At 48.9% G+C, this 20,686-nt stretch overlaps 1 protein-coding gene across 1 annotated transcript; it reads right to left on the bottom strand.

The window, feature by feature from the left end:
- Positions 1-17,685: 17,685 nt before the first annotated feature.
- Kcnj11 (potassium voltage-gated channel subfamily J member 11) lies at positions 17,686-20,667 on the bottom strand. Its single transcript, XM_004634914.2, has one exon. It carries the CDS (start codon positions 20,000-20,002, stop codon positions 18,830-18,832), a length of 1,173 nt encoding a protein of 390 aa, XP_004634971.1. The 5' UTR covers positions 20,003-20,667; the 3' UTR covers positions 17,686-18,829.
- Between the last annotated feature and the right edge of the window lie 19 nt (positions 20,668-20,686).

The following is a 20,686-nucleotide window of genomic DNA, read 5'->3' on the forward strand; positions in this document are numbered from 1 at the left end:
TTTGGAATTACAATCATGCATTTAATATGGCTTGGATACTTTATTTCTCTTCTCTTTCTTTTCTTTTTCTTTTTCTTTTTTCTTTTTTCTTTTTTTTTTTTGTATTTTAGTACAGGGACTACAGGATCTCACTACATAGATCAGACTTGTAGTGATTCTCCTGTTTTCAGCTTCCTAAGGGCTGGGATTACAGCTATGTGCCCCCATGCCCAGTGTCAATCTGTCTTTGTGAGCCCAGGGGCCAGGGGAAGGGCCAGGGCCAGCACAGCTGGCCTGGGATGGAACCTCCTGTGCTTGCATCTGCCTAAGTAGGTGCTTTAATCCGCTGAATTATCTGGCTGACCCTTTTATTTTTTAAATTTATTTATTTGTGTTTTAGGGAAGGGTCTACAGGGTGTTCAGGGTAGCACTGCTAGATCTGACGCGTAGTGATCCGCCTGTTTATAGCCTCCCAAGAGCTGGGATTACAGGCACCCACCATGCCCCATCTATGGCTGGCCTTTTTTTTTTCTTTTTAATAAGAACAATAGGTTTATTGGAGGAGTTATCACTATTTCTTGCCAAAACAATTTTATGAAGCCAGTTTTATATTAGAGGTGATTAACAAGTCTTGTGACTACCACCTAACAATAAAACCTTCCCTTTTTATTTCTATGAACTGAAAAATAATAAACAGTCTGCCATTGAGGCTAGAGCTGCAATGAATTTAATCTTATGGGATTTAGATAGGACACATTTACTCATCTACTTAATGCTATTTTTGGTTTCAATTTCTCTAACATGGGACACACCATTTCTGAAGAAAAATCCCTCAAGGGGACACAATTTTCCACTCTAAGCAGGCTTGTCTTTTAGATTTTTTTCACCCGTACAGGATCTTGTTACAAGACCCTGTTGGACTTTATTTTTTTTAATGTATTTATTACAGGGCCTCACTACACAGACTGGACTCCTATTGATCCTCCTGTTTTCAGCCCCCCAAACTCTGGGATTATAGGTGTGCCCCAGGGGCAGGGGGCTGGTCCTTTTAAATGACTTCTATTCCCATGTTTTTAGTAGAATTGTTTCCTAAAGAAAACTACTTTCTAATTGTTGCCTTGTCAGAATCGTGTGTACTCTGTAACATTTTGGTAGTAGTAGTCCGGTTTGCCTCATTTTGTTAATGTGCTGAGAAAGATCAAAAATTTGAGTATGTAGTGTATGTGACACAGAATTGTGAACTGGTGGAACTTAAGTAGCACTTTGTCAGCATTCAAAGATACTGGTACTTAATCTTCTTACAGAAAATTTTCCTCCAGATTTGAAGGTGGAAAGTCACTGGAATAACTGAAAAATAATACATGGCTTTTTTGGGGTATGTGTGTTAAGAATTGTGTACAAAGTGAATCATGTGTACTGATCCTCAACACACCCCATAAAATCTCAAATATTGAAGACAAATTTTTTAAATTGATTAATTAATTAATTAATTACAGGGTCTCACTAAGCAGCTCGCACTGTCAAGTGCTGGGATTATAGGCATTTGCCACCAGGCCGGGTTTCAGTGGCTGGCATGGCAAGAGGTACTGGGGTTCGAACCAGGTCACTGCACTGGCCAGGCATGCGCTTAGACCCTGGGCAACCTCCCCAGCCCTATCTTTCTTTCTTTCTTTCTTTCTTTCTTTCTTTCTTTCTTTCTTTCTTTCTTTCTTTCTTTCTTTTTCTTAGCAGGGTCTCAGTGCGTGGCCCAGGCTGAGCTCGAACTCACTATGCAGCCGGGGTGCTCTTTAGTTCCCAGTGATCCTCCTGCTCAGCCTCTCACTGCAGGGATTCCAGGGGTTGGCCACCACCTTGGCCTTGAGCTGCTTTTCTTCTAGGAAGTTAGAAAAGAGAAACTTTCATTCTGGCCTGAGTAGGCTGTGGTTTCCTGGGAGAGAATTGACAGTGAGAGTCTGGGGTATTTATAAAAGTATGAGGATGTGGAAAAAAGGCCTGGAAGCATCTGTGATTGGGTAAAGAGCTTTTTTTTTTTTGGCCTGGAAAGCTTAGGGTCTTGTTTGTCTTGCCTGGGGCATCCCTGATTTTTAATCAATTCCCCCACTCCACCCTGAAACCCCCACATACCAACCCAGCCTTAAGGAATACATTTCCACACCCCCACCCTTCACCAGTTCCCCCTCCATTCACATCGACCCCCTAATACCATACTGCAGGCCACACCTAACCAACCCCGCCGAAAGCCCACCCACTCACCACCCAACCTTCACAAACTCCCCATTCCAATCACCTGCCCCCAAGTAGCCCCACCATCATCCCACTGTTGTGCACTTGCACTCCACCCCACGCCCTTCTCTTGTACCCCGCCTCACAGCCGGACCCATCCCCCACCTCCCCTGTAATGTAGCAGAGTATTCCAGTTGGTGCTCCTATGGGTATAAAAACTACTGTGCTGCTGGCCGTGTGAAACAAATGTGTGGAGATGGAATAATGAGAATAGATGACACTGATCTATACGTTTCATATCATTTTAGAGTATACTTTGTGTACATTAGTTTTAAAAAGGTGAACTGTAAAACGTGATGCAGGCAGGAGCTTCATGAGCTAGTGACACCCGGTCTCTGGAGCTCATGAAGAACCCCAGTGAGTGTCAGAGCCGTCCATTGAGGTTTGTGTGACGCTCACTCAGTGATGCTCAGACAGTGAGGAAACCAGCTGAGGACAGTTCTTGTGTTCCTGTCAGTCAGGGACTCCTGACAGTACTCTGAGACCTATGAGATAGTGCCCAAAGAATTTTAAGGTAATCTAAACAGATGAGTAGTGGGCTGGTGAGATAGCTCAGTGGCTTAAGTGCCTGCCTGGCAAGTGTAAGGTCCTGAGTTTGACTCCAGTACCAAAAACAAAAAACCCAAAAAACAAAACAAAACAAAACAAAACAAAACAAAACAAAACAAAACAAAACAAAACGAGTGGAAAATTAATACTATCATTGTGCTCTCAGGATGGCACAGCAAATGCCATATCCCGGGCAGCTTCAGCAGATTTGTTTCCCACCATGGTACAGGCTTGGAAGCCTGAGAGGAAGGTGCTGGATGATGGGGTCTCTGGTGAGGGCCCCTTTAGTGAATTGCAGAACCCTCTTGCAGTGTCTTCACAGGGCAGAGTGAGAGAGCTTTCCACCTCATAAGAGCACTAATCCCATGCATGGGCTCTACCCTTAGCCCTCTTCCCTTCCCAGAGGTCCTTCCTCCAACGCCATCGCATTGGGAAGTAGGGCTCAATAGTTGCATTTTGGGAGGATTCCAACATCGACATTCAAGTGGAACTGAAGGAGATTCCAAAAGCCAATATAGTCTGGAAGCAACACCAAGAGGGATCTTAGTGGGTCAGTGCAGACTGTGAACTTAGAGCCTGTGTGCTGAGTCCTCTCACACTTACTCAGAAGGAATTTGTTATGTGATCATGTTTGAGACACCCTGCATTTTCGTAACCGAGTGTGTTATTGTCACAGGTTCTCTGAAAGTGGAGGTGCCAAGAAGGCCTCTTACAGTACACGTGAATGACACTGCCATCATCCGCTGCTTAGTCCATAGCTCCTCAAAGCTGAACACCAGTCTTATGGGTGTTATCTGGTCCAACGACAAAGAGGAAAAGGTGGTTGAGTTATATGATAAAATTAACATCAGGCGACCTGGGGCTGAGGTATCTCCAGAGGGGCTGCAGTGGGGTGACGCCTCACTGAAGTTGCATGGGGTCCAGCTGGGGGATGCAGGAGTGTACCAGTGCCGGGCGATTGTCTCCCCCAATAAGGATGAAGGAACGGTCTTACTGGTAGTTCTGGGTGAGTACCTGAGGACAGTGCCCTGCATTCTCCCTGGTGCTGGGTTGTGGGGTGGGGATGCATTTGGGGGCTGTGTGGGTGGAGGGTTAGTGTGTGGGTCTGTCCCCTCGATGGGTTCCTGTCCTGGGCTCCTATAAACACTTGGATCCCTTGAGCAAGTCATTATTCACTCTGAACTTGAGTGCTTTTCCAAAGTGTATTGTAGATAAAATTGCAGGAAAATAGCGGTGAAATGTTTAGCATGGTGCTCAGTCCTTGTAAATGCCCAGTAAATGACAGCCGTACGATTATTATACAATTCACCTCTTTCAAGAGCAGTCAATATCACTAAAGAAGTGACAGGTCACTGGAAAAGAGAGATGTGCTTTGCACTGTCTTGACTGACCTAAGTCCTATTCCAGCCTTGTCATTTCTAACCTATGACTGTGGCCAGTCATTTAATATCTTTAATCCTGAATTTTGGCATGTACAATTGGACTGATAACTCCTACCTGCTTCATAGTAAGATATGTATAAAGCAAGGTTGGTGGCACATGTCTTTAAATCCCAGTGCCCTGGGAGGCTGAGGCTGGAGGAGCTCAAGTTTGAAGGCAGCCTGGACAACTTGGTAAAATTCTCTTCCAAAATAAAGTCAAACATATAACCGATAAACACAGATGGAGAAAATCCAGCAAAAGCATTGCTGAGTAGTAATAGCTCAGTGGTAAGGGTGGAAATACCCAGCAATGTGCAATGCGCAGTGTAGGTAGGTTCTCAGTCAAGGCTCAAAACATCTCCCAAAAAGCTCTTTGAGCCTCTCTTTTCTCTTTTATAAAAGCATGTGATATGTGAGTGAGCTTCATGGTCTACTAGTTACTTAAGCACAGATGTCTATTTTCATATCATTCTGGATTCTGAGTCTGAGTTCAGGGTGTCAGCAGGATTGATTTCTCCTCAGTCCTCTCTTCTTGACCTTCTCTCTGTTTTCCCTTGGTGTCCTTTTTTCTGATTCTGGTTTTTTGTCCTTAATCTCTTTTATTGAAGACACCTGATACAATACATGAGGACCCATCCTTACAATCTCATTTCCTTATAATCATCTCTTTAAGAATTTACCTTCAGGGGCCTGCGAGATAGCTGAGAGGACTAAAGGGCCTGCTTAGGAAGTTTGGGCAAGTACTGGGACTATGGTTTGATCCCCGGCACCACATGTCTCCCCAGCCCCACCCCCAGTGCCAGCTGAGCAGGCCAGAGCCTGGGTGTGGTGGCACACACAAGTAATCCCAGCGCTGGGGAGGTTGAAAGTAGGAGGATCACCACAAGTCTGAGGTGCATGGTAAGACCTTACAACAACCAAAATACATTAAAAAAGAAAAGAACTTTTCATCAATCTTCATGTTCGGTGATACCAGGAACTCTGTGGAGGATGTATGAATTTTAGGAAGATTCAATTCATAACAAAAGAGCAGTATTTTTTTTTAAGGCAGGTATTTATTCTGTTAAAATAAAAAATGTCAAGTTGGGCTAAGGGTATAAGGTGGGGTCTGGATCAGCTCAGTCTCAGAGGCAATAGTCTGAGTTTAGTCCCTGTGCCCGGGCAGATGTTGTGGAAGGTGTAAAGGGTTGACAGTAGTCATCAGGTGGGAACAGGGCTACTTGTCAGCTCATGGTGATCCTCCTGCCTCAGTTTGTTCCCATCTATGAATGTTCACACGGTGAGGTCCATTTGCATCTGTGAAAGACCTGTGATACCTTCTGGGGGTTTTACTGTCTTAGGTCTTTATTCAAATCTATGATCCATTTTTAATTAATTTTTCTGACAAGGAGAAGGCCTCTATCTAAATTCCATGCACACTGTTCACACTGGAATGTAATTTCCCCAACATCATTTCTTATAAAGACTGTCCTTACTCACCTGGTGAAAGATGAGTTGGCTCTTTGGCTCCTTGGTCAAAGATGAGTTGAATATATTTGTGTGGGTCTATTTCTGGTGTTTGATTCTATTGATGTGTTTATCTACTCTTTCTTCAGAATCACATTGTTTGTTTGTATTTATTTATTTATTTATTTATGGAACTGGGGATTGAACTCAGGCCCTTGCGCTTTCCAGGGAAGTGCTTATTCTACTGAGCAATCTCCCTGCCCCCACACATTGTTTTTATTTAAAGCTATTTCCTGGATGATACTTTTACTATCTATTATATCCAGAATGATCAGACTCTAGCTTCACATGGCCACACCCGCATGCAGGAGGAATTGGGTGACGGAGCTTTACACCTGGATGTGTTGTATCCAGCTAAAGATTAGCTTGACAATCAAGCTCACAGTGTGTCAGCATCCTGCTGGCTCTGGTCCTTGCCCCCAGCCAGACTACTAAACTTCATCCAGGTCCCACTCAGTTTCCTCACCTTTCTTGAAGTCTAACATGGGCCAGACATCAAATCAGGAGTCAGCTGGTTTCTGTGCACTGTCCAGAAATTCCCAGTCTGCTATAAGAACTGAGCAGGTCTTCAGTTTATTGCTTGGTGTGGTTGCAGCATTATCTTTGCCTCTGAGTCTACATCACTGAAAAGAGTGGGTGTCCATATTTTCTGCCTTGCCTGGTATGGTAGAAGAGATGTTAATGCATGGCTGTGGCAGAAGCCAGTTAGCATGAAGTGGGAGAAAAGGGTGATTCGTGCTGAGCCCAACTCTTACGCTCTTATGCATTCTCTTCCCTGGCAGCTATGCCAACCAGCAGAGTGTTTTTGAATCAAACAAAAAGGAAAAATAAAGACACATACCTTGTGTGTCAATCCAATGGATTCTATCCAGGAGCCATTAACATAACATGGGAGAAGCGGACCCAGGAGTTTCTCCAGTACCAAAGGATTTCCTCAGACATTTGTACTGGTCCCATCAAGAAGAATGAGGATGGATATAGTGTCACCTGCTACTTGAAACTCAATACTTCTGTGGGAGACGATGGAACCATCTACTCTTGTGTGGTATGCCACACATCCTTGCACACCTGCCAGAGGGTGAACTACACACTGCTTGTGAAAGGTAAGTATCTTCTTATACATTTCTTCTTCACTGTGTGTCTTTAGTAGGCTCAGGTGTTTGATGGGGAGAATGAATAAACTGGGACTAAGGGTATAATCTGGGTTCTGGCCCAGGTCAGCCCCCAAGGAAGTAGTCTGCATTCAGTCCCTAGGCCAGCCAGATGGTGTGGTAGTTAGAAAGGGGTGAAAATAGTCATCAGGTGGAAAGAGATTACTTGTTAGCTCTGGGCATCTTCAGGTTGCTTGTTGCTTTATGTGGCTTGGAGTGGGAGTCCTATCAGGTGATAGGGAAATGGGGATGGTATCTTTTCTAAATCCCCTTATGATAAGGGGCTGTGGGGGGGGGTCAAGGACTCTCTAGTCACATTTCAACTCCACCAACTGTTGTCTGTTAGAAGCTAAATCAGGAGTCATTTATAGCCTGTGTCTCAAGGAGGCCCTACCACTGTGATCCTACAGATGCCCACTACTCTCTACAGACATAGCAGATCCCTAAGATAACCCAACTTCCCACAGAACTTCCTACTTCTGGGATGTTTTGGGCCTCAAATAGGTTTCCCTGTTCATAGTCATGGTCTTGTACAGGGATGACCCTATTGGTCAAATATATGTTTATGAATTGAGAGAAGTAAGGGAGGTGGCCAAGTAGGCACCTTGGGGGATGTGATTGGGTAAGCCAGATGTGTCTGTGGATGATCCTAGAAGGAAAAAGGAATTGTTTTTGAAACAAGGGCTGAGATATGTGCAGGGCATGTGTGGGGCATGGAGAGTGGGTGCATCACTGAGTGATTTATTAGAGGAACAGATACAACATGGGATATACAAATATAGAAAAAATTATAAGATTGGCTTATGAGAGTCACCCACAGAGTTGGGCCAGGAAAAGTGAGTGCAGAGAGTGACCACGCTGGAGACTGAAGGATTCAATCCAAGGTCAGGAGGCTGATGGGTCTATGAGGGAAGGCTGAAGAGTCTATGCCAGAATCCAGAGAGTCTGGGATGTAAGCCAGGAGATGATGTCTAAGCCAAAGTTGAAGACTGGAGCTCCTGTGAAGAACAGAAGCAGAAATGTCCTTCATCCATCTCCCCCTATACTATCCAGGCAAGGAGCGACCCCAGGGTGGGTCCACTACACCGTAGGGTATAGAATTATCTGATACAATTTAGCTAATTTTCTCTTACCTAAACTTTACAAGTTAACACAATTAAGCAACCATTACAGTGGGAAATTGAAATATGATTTGTGTGCATGGTAGGAGGGCTTTGAGTTCTGTAAGAGATGGTATAGTCAGGAAGATGGGAAGATGTGCTTGGCTTGTAACATGTGGTGTGCAGTGTTTAATACTGCATTGTTTCTCAGATAAATGCTCAGTTTTCTGATGGTGAGATGTGTGTGATAAGAACGATGATGCTGAGACCTGTGGCTTTAGGTTGGTGGTTGACTCTCTTGACAGGAAAATGACACAAAGCTCACAGGTGCTAGCAGGTGTTGTCTTGTGAGGGGTATCTTAGGCTCTTACCAATGGTTTCTCTTCACTGTTTTTCCTCTTTTTTTTCTGCAGAAGCTGAGAAGATAAATCACATCAGGATCCTAACTTTTGCTCCTATTGCACAGATTTTAATAGTGGTTGTTTCTTACTATGTTTGTACAAGGTAAGGGGCTCTATCTTAGTTGCTCTTCTTGTGGCTGAGACCAAAAGCCTGACAACTGAAGTTCAAGGGTGAAAGATTTATTTAGCTCACAGTTTGTCAAGGTTTCAGTTCATAATCAGCTGGCCTCAAGGCAGGGAGGCTTGACAGCAGCACAGTTCATGGTGGGCAGAATGGAGTACAAACAACAAGAGACTTTAGCAGCACCCCCATACTTTATCTAGGCTACTGGGATTAGGGCAGTGCCAAATCAGTGGACTGATTTAGTAATCACACAACCTCAATCCCAGCATGGCATCATGAATGTGTCACACACTCTAGATCCAGTCACCTCTGAAAAAACACCACCTATGTCCTCATGAATTTTTTGGGGGGACATCTAAACACAAGTGCCATTGTCCGCCCAGACTCATACACATCCCTTATGAAAAAAGCATTTGGTCTTTCTCTAAGAGTTGCTGAAAGCTCTAACATTGCTGAAAAGTGCAAGTCAAAGTCTTCTCTGAGACTTGAGGCAAACTCTTAGCTTTGAGTCCCTATACAAATGAAAGGAAGTTAAACACTTCCCACATTCAATGGCATAAATTAGACCTTTCCCTTCTAAAAGGTACAAATAGGGGGAGAGAAAGGGATGGAACTGAAGCAAGTCCAAAATGCAAACAGGCAAACATTAAGTCCTGTAGTTCCTTGGGCAGCATCCAAAGTAATCTGTGAAAGGATGTGAAATGAAAGGGTTGGGTAGCTTTGCACCTGCAGCACTTCCTATGATTGTAGTGTCCATGGCTTACCTCTGGGGCTGGCTCTGCTCCTTCCTTGCACTTTTCCTCAGATGATCCATGTTCCTGACTTCCCCAGACATCTGGGGTCTCCACTGTTCCTTCAGCTTCACATTCAAAGCTTCCCACATTTCTCTCTCAGGGCCATACTGCCTGGCATCCCAGAACTTCTTCTGAAATCTGAGTTGAAACTTTCCTCAGCCCTTAACTCTTGCATTGTGCATGTGCCTCAGACCAGCACCATGGGCATGATGCCAGGGTCTGCTGCCAGCGTGAGCAGTAGCCAGGTTTCCTTCTCTCTTAGCTGTAGGTGTTGAGTGCCTATGACCCAAATCCCGAGGAAGACCTTCTCTAGGTCACTGCCATTCTGGAACCTCGTACAATGGGACTCTCTTTGCAAACCAAAGTCTTTAATTTTTGCAATTTTGAAGCTGTAAAGGTTGTTATTCCTGTTGCTTCTTGTGATGTCCTCAGGCCATCTTTTCTATTCTTCGGTTCCTTCTCAGCAATCAAGATTTCCTGTCCTCTGCTCTATCTTTACAGTCCACAGCCTTCTTGGAACTTTCCTTCAGGTCAAATTCAAAAAAATTTAAATCATTTTGCTGGGCTCTTTGCTCTTCATTCACAACAAAGCTGGGGAAAAGCCCTAAACAGAAGTCATGCCACAGCCTCAATGTTAGGCTGCTTTGAAATTTCTTCTGTCAGATCAATTAACCCACCACCCTTAATCTCAGCCTCAGTCTCAGACAGTCTCTTGACAAGAACAAAATGCAGACAAACTTATTGCCAAGACATAATGCACACTAACTGGATTCCAACAGCCAATGCCGTCCTTCCCAGAAGAAGTCTCCCAAGCCCAGACTTATTATTTCTATCTGTCTTGTGGTCTTCAGAGCTCTGACCAGAATATTCCATCAAGTATAACCTAAGGTATTTCAGCTCTCCTTTCTCTTCTGACAGCTCCAAACCTTTCCAAACTCTTTCTATAAGCCATTCCCAAGGGTTCTTGAACTATATTGTCAGATAGAGTCATGGCAATGACTCCACTTCTGGTTCCAGAATCTGTCTCAGTTACTTTTCTCAGTGCTGATAAAATACCTGACACCCAGAGTTAAAGGGGGGAAGATTCATTTAGCTCACAGTCTGTCAAGGTTTCAGTACATAATCATCAGGCTTCAAAGCAAGGTGGCTTGGTAGAGCAGAACAGTTCATGGAAGGCAGAGTATAGCAAAAGCAACAAGAGACCTTAGCTGCTTTTTTCCCTGTTTCTTACATACTCAATTTAGACTCTTGAGAGTAGGGCAGTGCCCAATCAATCAGCGGACTGATTTAGTAATCACACCCCCCTAATCCCAATTATACTATAAATCACATACTTTTGATCCAGGCACCTCTGCAACAAGCCCCACCTATGACTGCACAAGTCTTTGGGGGGACATATAGACACAAACCACAAAAGGCTCTAAAAGAAAGTATAGTCCTTTGTTTTGGACTTGACTAAAAAAAATCTCAGGATCATGGTCAGTGGGAAGGATTAGGGAGTTCTGAGGGTTGGTGCTGGTGTGTTGTGTTGGGTGTAGTTCTTTCTGATGTGCTGAGGATGAACTTTGATGTGGGGTCACCATGTGTTCATTTATGACTCTGGAGAGAGGCACTGTGAAGCCTTCTCTATCACCATACAGTACAAGTGACACTGTGGATTGAACCTGACCATGTGGGCCCAGACTAAGGCTTTGAGCTACACATGGCTGCACTATTCTCAGGCACACAGAGACCACAGCTGAAATGTGGGGATTCCCTCCCGTGATTGCTCATGTTTCCTAGAAATTTCAGTGGGATAGCTCACTAGCAGCTTTCACTACTTGGTCAAGACTTTCTAATCCTTCCTAGCCATTTCCACATTAAGTCCTTGACTGCGGCCCAAATAGTGAGTGTCACAGTATTAGCTTTAGAGAGCAATGAGAGTGGGGTGCATTTGCTAGTTAAAATGGTTCTAGGTGATATAGTTCTCAGTTACTTATGAGCCTGCCAAGGTGAGATTTGTGCAGGAGCTAATACTTCTCAGCATAAATGGAAAGTGAGAAAACGAGTTAGTGAAGAAAAAAGCTTTTCATTTCACATTAGTTAACTGATTCATGGATCCTGTTCTATTGCTTTGAGTTAAGCCAATGAGAAAACTGGATGTAAAGTGGTTTTCACATGTTTCTTGTGATGTTCGTGACTTTTGTGTTATTCATGGCCTTTCTCTGATTCTCATATCCAGGTGCTCTTCATGTAAACGAATGTTGAAGAATGATATTGAAGATGTGCTGGGAGTGGACCTGCAGGCTATTCTGGAGGCCAAAATACCGTCTGAGTCAGGCCAACCCGGGGCTCAGCTGAGCCAGAGGGAGTTGCTGCCTCTATAAAATGAAGATTCCAAGCTTTGAGCCATCTGTTGAATTCAATGGCTTATCGAGTATTTATCACATTCATAGCAAGACAGAGAGGAGCTCACCTACGGCATAAGATGGAACATATATGAGGCACTGATGGTGTGGAGTCTTTCTTCTATCCAGCCAACACACCAGGAGAACACAGGCATCCCAGTGGACAGCACTGGAACTCTCAGCGATCTGGAGATTTGAGTACCGGATCTCACTGTGATTCAGAGACCAGCATAGCTAGAGAACCAAGAGGAGCATTCTGGACAGGCAAAGTGACAGTCACAGACAGTTGCAGAGCCCGAGTGGCCACTGTGCAAACAGCAGTACCAGAGGCAGAAGCCACAAGCATCCAGCCAAGAGGCTGAGCTGAAGAGCAGCTGGAGGCTTCGTTGTTCATGCCCCGGGGACTTTGAAAAAAGTAACTTGTGTGAATCTTATATCGGTGTACAAATAACATACGCTAATCTGAAGGTAGTGCAAACATTTTTTTTTGTTGTTGGTGTGGAACCAGGGATTGAACTCAGACCCTTGCACTTGCCAGGCAAGCACTTATTCTACTGAGCCATCTCCCCAGCCCTGGTGCAAACATTTTTATGGTAAAAATACATTCTTTTTTTTTTTAAATGTGTTTGGTAGTTACAGGGTCTCACTGCACAGCTCAGACTCAGTGATTCTCCTGTTTTCAGCCTCCCCAACAATGGGATTATAGGCATGTGCCACTATGCCTGGACCCTGTGGCTGGCTCAGCCCTCTCTGGGGGTAGAGCTGGCATGGTATATGGTGCTGGGGGTCGGTCTTGCCTAAGTTCACCTAAGCAGGCACTTTAGTCCACTGAGCTGTCTTGCCGGCCCCAAAAATATATTCTTGAAAGGGTTCAGCAGATAAGATTTTTGGCCTGCCAGCCACATGGCTGTTACCTCCATGGCTATAAGTTATCATGCAGGTGTACTGCTCTTGTGGTTATCACAAGCTAGTTTACAGTCAGAAAATAAGTTTAGAACCAGACAGAAGCATAAGATGCTTCTATCCTGCTCAAATCAAGAAGGAGCCAAGGTCCTGAACCCCTGGATAGTTGGCACAGATGACTCCACTCCTTCATGCAACTCTGTGTCCATGTCATGCACCTTAGCTTTACAGTGACCTCAGGCCCACTCCCCGGATGTTGGGCTCAAACATGTGCCTTGCTTTATTTAATGTAAGAATGTGACTATAGGCCAGTTCCCAGTGTGACCCCTGAGAGGCCTTTCATGTCTTCCTTTGCTGTCTTTGGTGCTTCTGACATGAAAAGCTCAAGTCCAGGCTGACCTGCTGGAGGATGAGTGATACTGGAAGCACAGCCCCGGCATCCTAGGTGCAGGGGCAGCTACTTTGGCACACCTGACCCCATGGGTGGCCCTTGTAAGTCAATCTTGTAAATTCTTACATGTCATGTATCTTTCATGAAGTCTGTTCCTCTAGAAGCACTGAGTGTTTCACTGCACTTTGTCCTGTATGATGAAGTTTTCCTCCTCCACCCTCTACCTGTTCTCCTCTCTCTGCACAAATGGCTTGCACTGTGGTCTGAGGCTTTCCCCTCCTCTTCTTCCTCCTCCTCTTCCTCCTCCTCCTCCTCCTCCTCATCCTCCTCATCCTCCTCCTCCGCCGCCACCGCTTCCTCCTCCTCCTCTCCCCTTTATCTTTCACAGGGATCACCCAAATAATTCTTGTGAACTTCTCACTCCCTTTGGAATCTGCTTCCCAGAAGACCCAAAGGGACCCAAAAAAGGACTGAATAGAATCATACTGAGGGCCATGGTGCTTTTATGGCTTCATCCAGGGTGACAGTGGCTGAGAACAGCAGAGTGATGACAGACAGCAGGGAATGGGGATCCCACTGGAAGGCTCTTCCTGATGACCAACACCAGCGCTCAAGCACAGACCACTCAGGCTGCCCTCCAAGGAGACGGAACTATAGACTGATTCTCATTTCTTTTCCAGCATGGATTGGAAAAAGAGGACATAGTTGGAATTGAACTGAAGCAAGTTTCGGTTGTATTTACTTCCCTCTGGGTTACCCCGAAGTTAACCTTCCACTTTCCCCAATAACAACAGTATTATTTCAAGTATAGTAGAGAATAAAGTGAAACACAGCTGTGCAAAGTCTGCTCTGCTTCCGCTGGAGTGTTGGTGGTCTGGGTAGGAAGAGTTTGGGACATAGTTGTGCTGCAAAGCTTGAGATCACCTGCTGAGAAGGAGGTTTGGGATTAGCAGAAAGCAGCTGCCCTGGGCTGCGAACTGGGCTGAGGCGTGGGCGGTGCCGACTGTACTGTTCACCTGGTGCCTCTGCTTCCCACGAAGGTCTTGTGTCATGTAGGCCCTTCCCAGTTGGCCTTCATCCTGGTCACGATTCCTTCCTCTCCTTTGTTTCCCCTTGTAGCCCTCTTAAGCTTCTGATTCCATTTTGGAAAATGCTTCCCAGAAGACCCAAACGGACCCAAGCAGAGCTGGGGTGTAGAATGAGGCATCTGGAGCTTTTGTGGCTTTGTCCATGAGGACAGTGGTTGTCTCACAGAGACAGCAGAGACCCCTCCAGAGAATGAAGAGCCAACCAGATGGCTTTTCCTGAGAACCAAAACTACCCACTTCAGCACAGACTATTTGTGCTACCTTCCTGAGGAGTTGGAAGTTTGCAATGACTTTCATTCCACTTCCAGGATGGGTGGGGAAAAGAGCCAGCCAGAACTGATGAAAAGTGCTGGGGAGTGTTTACTTCGCTCTTAGCTGGCGTTACCCTTTATGCAAAGTGACTTGCTTCAGATGTGGTGTTGATGGCTTGGTCAGGAGGATGCCTTCAACCTGGGCACCTTCCAGCTCCTTCCTGAGCCGGGCCTTAAGGCTGGGCTTTTCCCTTAGAGCCAGGGGAAATTTGGGACATAATTCAGACTGCAAAGACTTGGATTTCTTGATGCAGAGGTGAGTGCTGTGGCCAAGGGTTAAGTGGAGCTGTGAATGGAGGAAAGCTGTGAGGTGGTGCTGGCCTGTGCCGCTCACCTCTACCCTGCTGTGTCTCCCAGTAAAGGTAAGAAATCCTGCAGTCAGATGTGCACTTTCTACCGTGTGTCCCACTCTAACATCAAGGCATGGGAGACATGGCGGTCAGTAAAAGGAATTCATGCATGGGAACCCAGGTGTCTGTTCTGGGCAGCCAGCCTTTAGGTCACTCCAAAGCTGGGCCTGCCCTGAGCAGAATTAAAGGAAGTGTAGGAAGCACCCATCTCCCTTCCCATGAGGATCTCGAAAGCCTCAGGTGGCTGGGCCTGCAGAGAAGCTGAGATAATCTGAAATGCAGTACAAAAGTCCAGCAAACCCCACTTCTGGTCCCGGCCTGTCTTTAGTCTCACTGTTCTTCCTTTACTCACCTCCTTCCAAACCAGTGGATGTGGGCTTCTCAAGTCTGGGGACAGCATGACTTTGAAGCACAGAATTCCTTTCTTCTTTCTCAAAGTCATCTGTATGGCTTGAACCAAAGTATTGGTCCAACCTAAAGTTTCTGATGCCTGGGCCTGGGGAAACCCCAGGGGCTTTGGGCATCCTGATGGCTGTAGGAGTCAGGATCCTCCTTTCCTGGGACAGCAGGCTCTCAGAAAGCGGTCTCCAGGAAAAGGATTTTGGGAGGTGCTCCAGTGAAGGGCACAACTGGAAGGGTGTCAGCTGCAAGGAGACCAGGCAGAGCAGCAGAAAGGCCTGAGGTGCATGTGAGGGCCTGAGGGGAGCGCAAGATGCCAGCATAGAGGTGTCTGGTTTGTTAAGGCTTCCAGGATGCCTAAGAGGCCTAATTTTCCCAAACTAGCAAGGGCTTCCCCAATAGTAAGAGGCAGCCTGGCTTCCTCATGTGGGACAGGCCCGGATACTTCACACAAGTGTGAGTTAGTGACTGAGATGTGCTAGATGTGTACCCCAGGCTGCACCATCAGTCACTGAAAAGCAAGGGTCTGTCCAGGTGAGAAGGGGGCAGATGGAAGGCTCATCCTGCACCTGGGCTAGACAATGTGCCAGTGAGGTCCCTCTGACTCCGTGGTATATTGGATAGCATCTTTGCGGTCATTTAACACAGCCTGCTGTTAGTCCGAAGTCTGGAAGCTGTGGGGAGGGGGGCGGAGGCTTCCTGAGTCCCACTTTTGCTCTTGTTTGTTGGGGATAAGCAGGATGTGTTCCATCCAGCCCTTCAACCTTGGCACCTTCCATCCAGCTCCTTCCTGAGCTGAGCCTTAAGGCTGGGGTTTTCCCTTAGAGCCAGGGGAAATTTCAGGTCCTGCAGCCCTGATTTCCTGGGATCATGTAGTTCTGCTCTTCGACCAGCAGAAGGCTCTACAGCCTTAGTTCCACAGCTTTCAGCCTGTCACAAACCACATAAAGTCCCTGAGGGTTGGAGGAAGCTTAATCTGGATGGGACTCCGAAGGTGTCACTGCAGAAGGGCCCCTTATCAGCAACTCCGGCTCTCTGTGTGGCTTCAGGCACCGCCACGCTGAGTCCAACAAGCAGGAGCCAGAACCCTGGGCACACTGAGTAGCTCTTCGATTCTCCTCCCTGGACCCAGCAGTGAGCCAGCTGCAGAAGGGCATCTTGCTAGAGACTCTAGGCATGCAGAGGGCAGCAGTGAGCCCAGACCAGCAGCAGCAACTTCCTGATCCCTTGGGTTTTCTCTGGAGCAGCCTGAGGCTGACTCACTGATGGGCTGAAGAACGCTGCAGGCTTCACTGCCATAGGCAGCTAGGCTTGGGCTCTTGTACATTATGCATACACCCACTCAACCCTGTGTCACTTGTTCCCTCTGCACCTTCTGTCCTGGGATCAGTGCTTGGTCAGATGCAGCCCTAAACTTCAAGGAGCCACGAACTTGAGAATATGAACATGGACTCTCTGACAAAGGTAGAGGAGAAGACCCAGAACACAGAGAGGGAAGGGGCCATCGCTCCCCAGAGACCTCAGGGAGGGCTTCCAGGAGGCAGGATTGAGCCTACAGTTTGGATAGTTGTCAGTAGGTGCTGGGCCTGGACTGTCAGGGCAGAGGGAATAATAAGGCTCCCAGCTGAGAGGCTCAGTACTGTGTGGGAGGAGAGGGGGTGAGGAGGCAGAAGAGGGCGCTGGTTGCGACCTGTGCCGAGGAGCTCACCGGACTTCAGGCTAGGAGGGCAGGCAGGGCCCCAATGGCCACCTAACAAGTCCCGCTGGGACCCAGCAGGTGTGGGGACACAGAAGGCTATCTGTGGGAGGAAAGGGTGGTAGTCTTCTAAGGCCACTCTGCTGGCTGCCTGGTGACAGGCTGTAGGGGCTAAGTGCAGACAGGACCCAGGTGACAGGTGTCTGCTGCCACAGCCCCTGTGATCACAGTCTCAGCTGCGAGGGGCACAGAGGGCAAAGTCAGACCAGGCAGAGAAAAGATCAGCATGGAAGCGGGAAAGCAAACTCTCTGCTAAGGTTTGCTTGGTCGGCTTTCTCACCCCGTGGCTGAGTCCACAGCAGTCACGATCTTTCATACACTTCTAGACTGGGCGCTTCAGTCTGTGACATGTGCTTTTCACTCCTGCACCTGTTCTCTGAGGTAGGTACTAGATCACCTGAGGCACCTGAGGCACAGATGGGTCTATGACCAAAGTTGTGCAGCTAGAGGCGGGACTGGGACCCAGGCAGGGGACTGGAGAGCTCACCCTCCACTCATGACCCTGACATCTATGGTGACCTTGCTCCTCTCTCTCAGTGGGGTCCAGCTGACCTTGCTCCTCTCTCTCAGTGGGGTCCAGCAAGGCCCTGGGAGAGAGGCAGGACTGCAGCTGCTGAGCTTCCAGGATGCCCAAAGGCAGAGCTGATCACACGGGTTGGCAGTGGGCAGACAGGCAGAGTCTGAAGGGAAAGGCCCTTCTGGCAGGTCTTGAGTGCGGAGTGCCAGCTGCTAGCCTCTGCCCTCCCTTTCCACCAACACATTCCAGGCCTCCCCAGTAAGAACAGCCCAGAGTTGAGGTTGTGGAGGGGCAGGCTTTATTGACAGTGGAGAAGGCAGAATTCTGGGTAAGGACACAGCACTGCTCTGAGAGTCCTGGCTCAGGTCAACCCAGGGAGTTCTTCATCTAGGGGGGACTCACCCACCCCAGTGTCCTAAACTTTCCAACACCCCCTTTCTCAGCAACTAAGAGGTCCTCCCCACCTCCACCCCAGTCTTCATCTGGGCCACCAACGCGAGTCACAGCTGTATCATTGGTGAGCCAGGAGAGAAGCTCATGGTGAGGCCCCTCCTGTGGGGTAGACCAGGAGCCCCCACCTCAGTCTCTCTCTACTCAGCTTGTCAGGGTCTTTCCAGTCCACTCCAGCCTCTCAGGCTGGGGACTGAATGGGACCAACAGCTCCCACCCATGGAACCCTTTCTGCAGAACCCTGGTGTTAGGGGTGAAGCGTGGGGAGCGGGGTCCACCTCCTCCTCTCAGAGCCTTGGCAATGATAAGCACAGCCTCCTCATGTCACGCGCCGCCACCCCCTACCCCGCCTCATTGTATCCCTTCTCTGGCCTGAGCCAGCCCACAGACGGGAGCCCTGCCAGCCTCAGCCTATCCATGCGCGCACTGCAGCTGCAAGTCTCTGTCCTCCGTTCCCTGACTGTCAGGCCCACCCCTTCGCCCATCATTTCTTCAGAGACTAAGGAGGCCTGGGACCTGGCCTTGGCTATTTCTCAAGGGTGCAGAAACAGAGTAGCAGGTTCCCAACCCAAGGGTATTCCCCCCCCCCCAGCCACTTTCTGCTTGCAGCCGGCTAATCATGAGGGCAAGACTAGCTGGAGACCCAGCTTTAGGGCCCAGCCATTCCCACAGCCTCCCCAGCCTTGGGCAGGGAGAGAGAGGTAAGCCAGTCCTGAGTTCGGGCTGGGAGGAGCAGTGACAAAAATATCCTAGTATAGACTCCTGCTGTGGCCAGAAATAGCGTAGTGACAAGTGCCTTGTAACACCCCGGTCACACAGCAGGGGGAGGCTGAGCAGAGCAGGGTCCATCCTCACTCCAGGCTCCTGCTTGGCTGGAGGGCCCCCATCTCACCCACTCTACATACCACCACATACCACAACACATTGCCTGAGTGCACACATTCACGGTGAGATCCCATGGACCATGACTCAGGACAGGGACTCTGGAGAGATGCTGAATTTGGGTCTGGCCTTGGCCACAGCTACGCTGCGTTTGCGCAGAGGCCCACGGGCTGAGGCGAGAGTCAGGGCATCGAGCAGGCTGTGGTCCTCATCGAGCTGGTGGGCTGTGCAGAGTGGTGTGGGCACTTTAATGGTGTTGCCAAACTTGGAATAGTCTACAGAGTAGCGGCCGTCCTCCTCTGCCACAATGGGGACAAAGCGATGGCCCCACAGGATTTCATCAGCCAGGTAGGAGGTGCGGGCCTGGGTGGTAATGCCCGTGGTTTCTACCACACCTTCCAGGATGACGATGATCTCAAGGTCCTGGTGGTGGTGCAGGTCGCTGGGTCCCAGGTCGTAGAGTGGGCTGTTGGCATCAATAACGTGGTAGATGATCAGCGGGGCCACCAAGAAGATACTGTTGCCACCCACGCCATTCTCCATGGGGATGTCCACCTGGTGGAGGGGCACCACCTCACCCTCCGGGCTCGTGGTCTTTCGGACCACTTGCATGTGAATGGTGGCACTAATGATCATGCTCTTCCGGAGGTCGCCCACGCGCAGCATGAAGCAGAGGCGCCCATGGCGCAGAGCGATGACCGCGTGCTTGCTGAAAATGAGGGTCTCTGCCCGCCGGTGCGCCTGGGCGGTCTTCATGAAGATGCAGCCCAGCATGATGGCATTGATCATGAGCCCGACAATGTTCTGCACAATGAGGATCAAGATGGCCAGCGGGCACTCCTCTGTCACCATGCGGCCACCGAAACCAATGGTTACCTGGACCTCGATGGAGAAAAGGAACGCAGATGAAAAGGAGTGGATGCTGGTGACACAGGGCACTGCGGTGCCCTCTCCAGGGGCCAGGTCGCCGTGGGCAAAGGCGATGAGCCACCAGACCATGGCGAAGAGCAGCCAGCTGCACAGGAAAGACATGGTGAAGATAAGCAGTGTGTGCGGCCACTTGAGGTCCACCAGCGTGGTGAACACGTCCTGCAGAAAGCGGCCCTGCTCCCGGATGTTCTTGTGGGCCACGTTGCAGTTGCCTTTCTTGGACACAAAGCGGGCCCTCCGCTCTCGGGCGCGGTACCGGGGCTCGGTGGGATCCTCTGCCAGGCGAGTCAGCACATACTCCTCAGGAATGATACCCTTTCGGGACAGCATGGCTTCAGGGACCCCAGGGAGGGGTTTCCCTCATGGGGTGGCACTGCCCTGACCTGGCCTAGGGTCTCACTGTGGGGGTCCCCTCCCCCGGACACGCTCAGCCTAGGGCCACTAGTGCCCTATGTTGGCCTCACACCTGAGATGCTGCCCCCACCAGGCTTTCTGCACCTCCACCTGGATCCTGCTCACGTCCTCACACCAGCCTCACACTTGAGCCTGCCTGCCCATCGCCATCTCCTGTGACCTGCGACTTGCTGGCTCCTCACCTGGCCCTGGATCGCAGCCCAGCTCTCCACCATCCGCCCACCCCTAGGCTTCCCCAGACCCCTCCTCCCTGCCCAGCCCTTACACGACTCAAACTTAACACCTCTGGATCTTATCAACTAACGAGACCGCACACAACCCCCGCTGCTGTCCGCTTCCCCCATTTCTGACCCCTGATCCCCGCAAGCCCCGGCCTTGCGTCCCGGCCCCTCGCCGGGCTCCCCTCCAGGTTTGCCCCCTATTTTTCTCCCGTGGCGCCACCCGCCGCGCTCCTTTCTAGCTCGTGTCCTCTGTCTCCTTGGGAGCCTGCGCCCTCCGAGAGGGTGCACCCGGCTCAACTCCGGATCCGCTCGCCCCCCGCGCGACGTGGCCGGCTCGCCCCGCCGCGGCCTCCGGGTACCCGCCCGCCACCCGCCCGCC

This window comes from Octodon degus, unplaced genomic scaffold (assembly GCF_000260255.1).
Source record: "Octodon degus isolate 3935 unplaced genomic scaffold, OctDeg1.0 scaffold00067, whole genome shotgun sequence".
NCBI classification, from domain to species: Eukaryota; Metazoa; Chordata; class Mammalia; order Rodentia; family Octodontidae; genus Octodon; species Octodon degus.